The sequence below is a fragment of the Orbicella franksi genome, chromosome 8 (assembly GCF_964199315.1).
Source record: "Orbicella franksi chromosome 8, jaOrbFran1.1, whole genome shotgun sequence".
Taxonomy (NCBI): domain Eukaryota; kingdom Metazoa; phylum Cnidaria; class Anthozoa; order Scleractinia; family Merulinidae; genus Orbicella; species Orbicella franksi.
The window spans coordinates 1513428-1524125 of record NC_138152.1 but is presented as its reverse complement, the minus strand read 5'-3'; the positions used below and the strand labels follow the sequence as shown (position 1 = coordinate 1524125).

General features: G+C 37.5%; 1 protein-coding gene across 1 annotated transcript; it reads left to right on the top strand.

The window, feature by feature from the left end:
- Positions 1-416: 416 nt before the first annotated feature.
- On the top strand, positions 417-2200 carry LOC145496243 (uncharacterized). The gene has a single exon (XM_081475939.1). It carries the CDS (start codon positions 582-584, stop codon positions 1266-1268), a length of 687 nt encoding a protein of 228 aa, XP_081332065.1. The 5' UTR covers positions 417-581; the 3' UTR covers positions 1269-2200.
- Positions 2201-10698: the final 8498 nt, after the last annotated feature.

The following is a 10698-nucleotide window of genomic DNA, read 5'->3' as shown; positions in this document are numbered from 1 at the left end:
TTGTTTTCCTTTGTTTTTATTTTTATTTTGTGCAGTCATGCATAGATTGCACTAATTTTTACGAGAATGGTAATTTTCTCCTTCGGTAAACTTAGTGTCAGACTATTTGTGCTGACACCTTCCGATTTTCCACTCGATTTTTCCCGTTGCGTATGTCATAATCATCGGGAGATTCCCGGAGCGACATGTTGATTGGGTTGTTAATAAAGTTTAAGCCTGCTTTTATTTCCTGATACCGGTATTGTAATGTATATATTGTGTCTTTGTGGTTATTATCTTCAACAAGGCGTGTTTTGTTGGAGGTCGAGCGGAGAGACTCCTTTGACCGATAGTTTCCGATGATTGGTCTGCTCACAAATAGCACATGCCGGACGTGACGTCATTTGATTGACAGACATGCCCCGAAGAATGTACTAGAGTTGGCCAGTGTTAGAAAAGCCTCAGTGAAACTCAGCGCTAACATCAAGGGATAAGAGTTTTGTGGCTGTTTTTGGCGTTCATTCGTTGAAACATCTTCTACAGTTCACGTTGATCAAAAAGGGAAACTATTTTTAAGAGGACAGAGAATATTTGAAACGAAAATGGGGCCTAAATCACTTCTTTTGGCTATTCTTGTTGTCAGCGTTGCCTTCGCAATCGAACACACCATGGCGGACTTCGATGGCCTAATTGACATTGACGAGGACAGTGACGATCGCGTCTCACAACATTTTGAGAAAAGATCGGTGGAAAGCTCTATTGGCGAAGGCGACGACGAAGATGATTACGGTTCTGTAATAATGTCCGACGAAAGTGGTAGCGGCAGCGGTGATGAACCAACTACAGAAGACAGTATTGTCGATGTTTCTGTTGTTAGTCCAACCAACGAAAAAGCGACTGCCACAACTGAACAGACCACGACAATTAACAACGAAATCACAGAAGGCACAGAGGAACCGACAGAAGACGAAGTGTCAGAGAAACCTACTGATGGAAATGAGGGTGGCGATGGTGATATGTTCGGTGGTGGTATCTCAGAGACAGATGCACCGGACGAAGATGATTCTCCGAACGCCGAAGCACGGGTTGATGAAAAGAGCGCGTTAAGAGTTCTGACCACCGAAGTTATTGCAGCAGTGGTTGTGGGAGCCGTTTGTGCTGTGATTCTCATTGCATTCCTTGTGTATCGGCTCCGGAAACGAGATGAAGGCAGCTATGCTTTGAGCGACGCAGGTTTTAAAGACACGTACAAACTACAAGGCGACACGGGGAAGGAAGCATTCGTGTAAACGAAGTGGATGAGTTCTATTTTGTAAGCAGAACTTTTAGCAATGGACGCAAGCAACATTTTTTTTATCGAGGTAATAGTGTAGGTACGACAAGAGAGGCATAAAATATAGAGTACGCCATCGAGATTAGCCTCGCCAACTAGTAAGTCGTACGGTATTAAAACACAGATCTTTCACGATCTGAACTAATGCAGGACTGCTAGATGAAATCGCCTCTTAGAACTAGTTTATTCGTAATCAGAAGGTAAAAAGAAGGCTTCTGTCCATAATTTGGTAGTTTTGAGGCTTAAAGTAGAAGCGAAATCGCTCCGTCAGAATTATTTTCGTATGTTTTTGAGGTTATGACAAGCGGTTAGTTTTTATCGTACCTTCGTTAGGGTGAATTGTCCATAACTTTTCCAGGTTTTTTTGTACATGATATATAGTTCTTTATGATTTTTTAAATCTATGTTCTTTTTAAGAGTGTCAATATATCATTTAAGAAGGCATGACTGTATAATATTAGTATATATACATGGAAAAATATACGATTTTAGAAAAAAAGCAAAAAAAAAAACCAACAAAATGCAAGTTGCAATGTAAGTTTTTGACATGTTACGTATTCCCCACCTTCAACAAGGTTTATATGTGCTCGAAATAACGTTATAAAAGGCCGTTTCTTTAAGTAAGTCGATAAAAATAGTATTGGTAATCTTTTTGAACATTCTTTGTGACATCAAGAGAAGTAACAGAACCAAGGGGAGGTATTTATGGGTTTAATTTAGCGGATTTTTACGTTGAATACCAGCAATAATATGCGCCTTCTGGCAGACTGGCACTCAATTATTCACAATGTAAATGCTCTCGATTTTGAAACCGCACTAGCATGTGAAGAAGGCCGCTAAGTCGGTCCCTTTTTTGTAATAAATAAACCGTTGAAGTCATTTTCCATATTTCTAGTGCTACTTGTTATATGTGCATGTTGTTCAGTCGCTCATAGCGGCTTTCTTTATCTGTTATTAGATGAGTAATCTCGCTTTGCCCAGTTAAAGAGGCGACATGTTGTCAACCCGATATTTGGGGATTTTGTGGCCGCCGTTCTTTTCAGTTTTTCAGTTTTACTGTGGCGGATGTCGCTAAAACGATTCGGCGACAAGTTTCAGCAGAAAACAACGTGGGAACGGGGTGACAACGGTTCGGATATTGTTCAGGCGCGCTATGCCGCGGCGAGGCTATGAGCTAATTTGCTTTGACATGGAATTCAGTTATTTGCTTTATTACAATAATGTGTTGGGTTTTTTTCCCAAATTCTTTGCCCCTGAAGTGTCGGCCTTTGAACACTTCATTCCTTGAAAATATTGTCGTTTTCTAAGTGGTTACTAAATTAGATAAAGAAGGCAACCCGCCTGGCGACACGCAAGGGGCAGCTTTGCTACCCCTAAGCTTGGTATGCTTTCAATAACTCGATTGCTGTGCCGACTTAAATAACGATCGTCTGTAAAATATGTTAGATATCTCGAGATTGGGCGAGCTGTTTGATTCTTTGTAGATTGAGTGTTAAGATTTCGCTCTACAAGCTCTGAAGAAGTTTCGACTCATTTAAAAATCAATGTGTGAATGTTTCATTTGTTCCGCAACATTTTATACGCTTACGAATATGCTTGTCCTGATTTAATAATTGCAAAACACACACTCCTAGGGTTTTACCAAAACTATGGCAGTAATGTTTTAGAAAACCACAGATTTGTAGGGGATTAATTTCTCTGAGTCGGCACTCAATTCCCAATTGCTTTGCATTTTCACTACATTTAATATATGCACTTCAAAATCAAGGACATTATTTACAATTCAAGCAGTGAACAAAATTTGGCAAAGATACGCGAAAGAGACTTAATTAGATGGTTTATAATAACAGTTTAAAAATTAATCCCAGCCTTGTGATTGACAGGAAATATAAATATATTTCACATTGCCTATTTCAGAGTAGAAGCTTTTTGTGTGGTTCTGTGTAAGATAACTGTGTTATGAGCTGTCACATCTTACAGTACATCCCATGAACTCAGGAAGTGTATGCTATTTCATTTGATATATTTTGTTACTGCAGTTCTGGTGGATTCAGCGTTACAGGAACTCTTGGCCAACTGAAGGGACAGAATCCAAAGTCATTTTTCTGACATACAAAATTAATAATTTCAAATTGAAAGAAAAGTCAAAGAAATCATTAACCAATTTGCCAAGAAAGTGATAATAAACCAAAAATAAACAAGGAAGGTAAAATTGAGGAAGATTAAAACAGACTGAACAACAAGCCCAAACACAAGGGCAATGTGTTTTTTTTCCGAGATGATTCACACTGAAAAATACTGGTTTAGACGTAAATGGAATGAAAGTCTTCTACTAGATGACGAAATAGAACTCCTAACAAGGTAGCCCTGTTTTCCTGTTGGGCTGTTTGGAACAGCAATTAAGCCAAGTTTCATTTAACATTTTTGCATCTCTAACGTAGTCTCAAGTCTTACTGCTGGGAATCTTCAAACAGGTTATGTTTTACTAGACTTCAAAGTAGTAATTCCCAACCAAAATTTCTGGACATTTTTCATAAGAAACAGCCATACCATTTTTAAATGTTATCTAAAGTTGTTGGTTCATGGTCACCCTGAAAGTATCTTGATGAATTTTCTTTCACCTTCAAAACTGGATAATAAATATGGATGTCTTGTGGTTGCATTGTGCAATAAAGAAAGGAATAGAGTGGTTACTGTAATCCTGAGTCACTGAGGGTTTGGCTTCCAACAGTTCAGCAAGATTTTTTGCTGTGAAATTACTTGGGAAATATACATTTGATGAATTGATACATTAATTTAAAGTGCAACTGACCCCAAAATTTTTTTTCTCATTTAATAAAATCTACCAGTTTTCTCAGTTACTAACTTATTTCCATTGATAAAATCTCTCTGCATTTCTACAAGCATTTGAAGTTGTGATTTCTATGCCCATGACTGCGAAAAATGGGATCTGTGGGTCTGAAATCTACTGACGTCATCAGAGGAACTAGGCTGAAGGAACTCATGGCGTTTGACAGAGCTAAATTAAATCAAGCACTGCAAAAACATATTGGGGTATTTGTGCTTCATATTTTATCAAAAATGGGCAAGAATTTTAAATGAAAGAACCATCTAGCAATAAACATCATGCCAATTACAACTCCCTAAATCATAGCTTTCTGATCCCAAGGAAAATGGACTGCAGACTGAAAGTAACATTAAATTTAATTAATTAATTTATTTTTTTAATGATTGCTTTGGCTGTTTACATGTATCCCGGATTATTGCAGAGTCTCTGCATGCAGACCAAATCTCTGGGTTGGCAGATCTCCCGGTTACAAAGGCAACTGATTGAGGTATTTTTTCACACTTATTTTAGTCAATGTTTAGCATTTTTGGGGAATTGTCTTTCAATATGTGAAGCAATTTTGTGGTTAAATTGGCAGAGCTCTACATGCAAAAGAATTTTTAGGTTTAGAAGAAAAAATTAATATTGTGATCTCCCAGATTTCAATTTTTTGGGGGTTTACATCTCAGTGATTTGCATGCATCCAGGATTTTTCCTTGTTTTCAGTATAACAGGTAAAAGAGCATTTTAAACTGGTAAAGCAATCAAATGAATCACAGCCTTGTTTATTAGGTCTGCTCTGTACATTACATGGAATTGAAATTTGCCCCATTCTTGTCAACTTCAGCGCTGACCTTAAATTAAACCTTTACAGATACAAGTTTTACCCTTGCTGTTAGGTAGTTTGTGTGAGTATTAAGTACAATACAAAATAGTAATGGTTGTCACAACATTCGTTGTGATTTTCTCGCTGTTCCTGTCAGCTTGTTTCAGCAGTAGCACTTAAGAGCTAACATAGAAAGCCAAACCGGTTTTTTCTTAGCCTTTTTTTTTCAGACACTTGGTCAACCTCTCAACACATGAATCATCAATAACTTGCTCTACTTTCTATCCTGTCCCATTATTGAATTGTTCACCAGAAGAACATTTCAAAAAAGGAAAGGAACTATGAAATTGATATCAGAATGTAAAACTAAAATAATTCAGTTTCTTTGAAAATGTAAGTAAAATCATTAAAAGTAATCTTCATCAAAGTCTGACTGATAAGCAGCACCTTGGACAAAAATCAAGGACAACTTTCTGTTGGGCAAGTTTGGCTCAATGGCTAATGTCTCTACAATCCAAACCTTAAGTTTTACCTGTGAACTAGCTGATTATAGCTAAGCCTAACTCCACATTAAATAAAGTAGTTTATCTTATCTTAACTGACATTTAAAAATTACAGTCAGTCAAATCTGCCAACAAAAGTAAATAATGTTGACTGCTTTGATGGAAGGACTAAGAGCTCTCATTATTAGAGATTGGATTTTGTTTGCTTTATTGATAAGGGAAACAAAATTGTGTTAACAAGCAAAACATTGCACCCAGTTTTCACCCAAAACAAATTTTCTTGGTAGCACTTTCGATGATTTGTTGTCTCCAACAAGATTTGTCCAGTGGCAGGCACAACAACCATCCATAGGTGATGACAGAAAAGTTATAAGCATGTGCAGGTGGGCCCATCGCAAAGTTCTTATTCCAAAAAGTTCCTTCCTGTGTATATGAATCAAGACCATGCTTTTAAGGCAGCACTGCTATAAAAACTTAGAATGGTCTTAAGAACACCCAATTACAAGATCATATAACACAAATCGGGTGCAGCGATCCAACTAGCCATTACTTTAGTCACTAAAGTTCCTAAGGGATAAAAATCAAAGAATATAAATTTGATTGACATGTGATAACAAAAGAAGATAAAATGTAAGATTTTCTATTTAATTTTATTCTGACTAACTAGAACATATCAAACAGGTGTGCTCAATCCTGACCAAGACTTGCTTATTTCCTATAGGCCTTTCTTTTTTATCTTTTGTCAATCTGTTTGGAATGGAAAGAAAATAATGTAGTTTAATGACTTAATTATGCACCATTTGATAGCATGCCAATTCTGAGGCTACATATTCTTAATTTTCATTTTTAATTTAATATTAATTTTTCTCAGTTTATTTGGCCTTCATGGTAATTATGATTGACAGCAGGGTCAACAACAATCAATAGTTAGGCTAGAACCTCCAAGGTCACATGTCACTGAAAGGCACACAACTTAACTAAGTCATGTAGTAATCAAGTTTATGAAATCAGTTTCTAATTTAACAGCCAAAACATCAATGTTATCAGGGCTTAAAATTTGAATTCCAGCTTGCCCTTTGGACAAGCAGCTTCCAGATTTTGCTTGCCCTGGGCAAGTCTTAGATTACAAAGTACTTTTACTTTTTTTTATTTAGTTGGCAGATAACTTGCCTCAGCATGCACCCTTGCCCATTGGGCAAGTGTGGATAAGAAGTTACTTGCCTGGCGGGATAATCTACTTATCCTGGACAACTGGACAGCACTTTTTTCAAACTCTGTATATTAAAATATAACTTTATTGACTTTATTCTCCTCTGGGAGAACAGGGTCATCCACTTGTGTCCTCCACTTTGCTATGAGCTGTCTTCCTCTGGTAAAATATATACTTGTAGGTGATTAAATCGTCACATGCAGCAAAACAGTTTACCGCTACCTCCAAACTAGCTCACAAAAGAGATGTATTTATAGCTGTCACTTGGTTCCGCTGAAATAATGTCTGTGAACCACAGTGAGAGATCTATTTCAGTGACATTAAAACTTTTGTTTTGTTGTTGACCAGTAAAATTCCCTGATAGAACATGGCACTCATGTACACGTGGTAACCAGCGATAATTTTAGAATTTGAAATTCATTCGCATGAAGCACTGGTGAAACACCAAAGAAGATCTCAACCTCCGAGATTTCTTTGCTATGCAAAGAAAACGTTTGCAGTGAAGAGAAGATAAAAGTGTCTGGAAAAAGTACTCTGGATTCTGTGTTCAACGAAAGTCAATCTGTCTGTTTGTGACAAGAGCGATCTTAGTGCTGGTGTTTGCCGCTCCAAATGTGTTAATCATCTGTTTCACTACAAGAGAGCTTTAGACAGAGTAGCAGAACTCAAAAATGAAATCAAATGAGATTTCACAAATGATGGCTTGTCAAAAAACTAGGGAGCTAGCCAGGACAAATGGCAGGAGCAAATGTTAAATGGGGCTTCATGAAACAGGCCTGCAGAACTCTTACAGTTTGTGACATTTGCCATTCTCTTTTAATTTTAGGTCTCTCCTTTGGGAGGCGCGGTGGCCTCATGGTTAGTGTGCTCGTCTCCAGATCGAGCGGTCCGGGTTCAAGCCCTGCCTGGGGACATTGTGTTGTGTTCTTGGGCAAGACACTTTACTCTCACAGTGCCTCTCGCCACCCAGGTGTATAAATGGGTACCGGCGAACTTAATGACGGGGGTAACCCTGCGATGGACTAGCATCCCATCCAGGGGGGAGTAGAAATACTCCTAGTCGCTTCATGCTACAGAAACTGGGATAAGCTCTGGCCTGGTGGGCCACTTGGCTCGTATGCAGACTTTACCAACCTTCTTTGCTTCACACATGTTTCTGAAAGGCACTTTATGCACACAAGAAACTTTAAGTAGAGAAGAGCTAGATTTGACTGTTACAAATTTTTTGTAGGTCATAGGTTTGCATGGTTTCCACTGTTATCTCTATGTTGCTATGCTGAGTTTGACACCTCTGTACTTCATGTGGGCTCATTTCTATTGCAAGTTATACCTTTCTCATATCAGCTCTAGAGGGACAAAGTTTGAAATACAGTACTCCGTAAACAAGTTGCTTGGTTGTGCTTTAAATATTGTGACATCAGGTTCTGTTGTTTAATTGGTACTGTTGCAGATAAAATTTCTTGCATCAAGAGGGAGCTGTTACTTCTCGAGCTCAATGTTGTGGTTGATACCTCCTTTGTTCATATTTCTGGCACCACATGATTCAAGTGTTGCTGTTTACGCATAATTCAGGTCCTTATCGAGGCTATTAAACTTGAAAACTTTGCAAAACTTCTTGAACGCATCTTCTGCCATTTTTCCTCCACGTGTTTGCACGAGCTCCATGCACAATATTTGCGTGTTACTTCGGTGTATATTGCAAGGCGAAATGTGATTGATTAATAAGAGCTCGAATCACCGAAATCGATCTCTCACTTTGATTCGCAGACATTATTTTTAGCAGAACTAAGTGACAGTGGGAAATACGTCTATGTTCGCAGGCTAGCTACTTTCCAACACAATACAAAGTTTTCCAAAACCTCTTTTTTGTGAGCTACATTACAAAAAACAGTATTGTTCTTGATGTCTTCCTAGCTTCACCATGAGATTATGAAACAACCCACCCTTATATTAACCACAGATCAAACATTAAATTCCCCCTCCCTCTGGGGTTACCTCAACAAGTCAAATGCCCAGAGTATAGCTGGGTGGGGATGGCATGGGGTAGAGGGAGATGTTGGTGTTTTCATTTGATTGATACATACATGTATCTTGTTAACCATGGCAATTGACCATTTACCAAAATGACGTCAGTTTTTCATGCGTCTGTCCTGTTATTGATCATGAATTTTGGCATAACATTTTCAAAGTAGCTGTGGATCTGCAGACTACTTTCTCAATGTTATGACATAATTTATTGTCAATAACAGGACAGACGCATGAAAAACTGACGTCAATTTGTTTTTTTACAATAACTGTCTAATTTCTTGCACGTTGATTGGCTCATATTTATCATCAATAAGAGTACAGACAGAAAAAAATTTAATTTATGCAACCTTTCAAGTGCAACTTTCAGCTGTCAAACTGTCAACTTTTTAACCAGTGATATTTTATTGACCTTTTTTAAGTAGCCATTCAAAAAGTGAGAAAAGCTATTGACAATGTTCGCATCATTTTGAATAAAATTCACTTATCTTTGTTTCCAGCAAGTTTACAACATCTTTACCCCTCATTTATTCTCGGCATTTGACCATTTTGGGGTCTTGTTATTGGAAAAAACAAATCCACAACAGTTTTTTATGCGTCTGTCCTCTTATTGATGATAAGTTGCATTATAACATTGTCAAAGTTTACTGCGGAACCACTTGCCTACCGCTCGTGGTTCAACAGCCACTTTGACATCGTTATGATACAATTTATCACCAATAAGAGGACAGACGTATAAAAAACTGATGTCAAGTTGTTAATTTTACAATATCAATTTGTCATATTGTCCGCTTTCGCTTGCTGATGCATCGCATAAATTTTAAATTCATGTGTCTGTCCACTTATATTTGACAATGAAAGTTAGCCAATGAGCGCGTGGAAATGTTTGCAGTTATCGTAAAAACACATGGTAGCAGATAGACACAATTTCTACATTCAAGCACAAGTGCAGTAAAACTACACCTTACTCAAATTTCAGACTCTCTTTAGGGTTAAGTACTGAATTTAAATCTTACAGCGCATCGTTCAGCAAACATAAGCTTACAATACTGAAATAATTTTCACAAACTTCTGCAAACTTGTGCACAATGCTGCATGCTGCAATCTACAGATGATGGCTGTTCACTTTTCTTTTTATCTACACAGACTGCGTCTCTAGTTTGCCAGGTGTAAGCAAAGCTGTTATATCACGAATTTTACCTCACAAAATTCATAAAATAATGCAAACACTTACCTCAGTGCATGATAAAAGAATCTCATTTTCACAACCACAACTGACAGGGAAAACCGCCAGGGATTGCAACACCGAGAGAGCACTGGAGATGAGTTCATACCCAGAGCCCCTGCAGGAAAATTTTGGAAGCCATTTGTTTGAAAAATGACCCTCAGCTTACAAACTTAAGTGTCAAGCCAAAAGATAAGAAAGAGAGATTATAAAATATTTTACATGTAAAGGAGTAGAAACATTACCTTTCCTTATTTTGCGAGGGGTGGTTTTATTTCTTATTTCATTCTGATCAAGATTGTAGTTTTCTCTTCTTTACGCTGACGTCTCACACTTTAAGGTGTATTAGGTGACAACTGAACAGTAGCTTTAAAAAGAAAGAAAACATTTCTAGCATTTTGCAAAACAGTTATACGTTAGGTGTTTTTCCCCTCCTCAGAACTGCCGCAAGGTCCCTAACATTTTAGCCAATTACTTTAAAGCCTTGAAGGGAAACTGGCTCTGAAAAAATTCTTGAGATAAGCGTTTCAAAGATTGGTAATGCGACATCTTCAATTTTCAATAAAACCTAGCCCAAAAACTAAATTTAAGCAAAAAAAAAAAAAAAACAATTAAAAAAGAAAAAAAAACTTGCAGGCACATGAAAAGGTGCTCGTTGAGATTTTTGAATTGATTAATTCTGGCTAGTGTACTTTTTCATGATATCATGCACATGCTTTTATTACAGAAATGTGATGTTGTAATAATCGTACTACCTTCTCGAGCGCAGC

Bases quoted from the DNA above. Each gene is read 5' to 3' on its own strand.
- LOC145496243 (XM_081475939.1), top strand. From the start codon at position 582: ATGGGGCCTAAATCACTTCTTTTGGCTATTCTTGTTGTCAGCGTTGCC.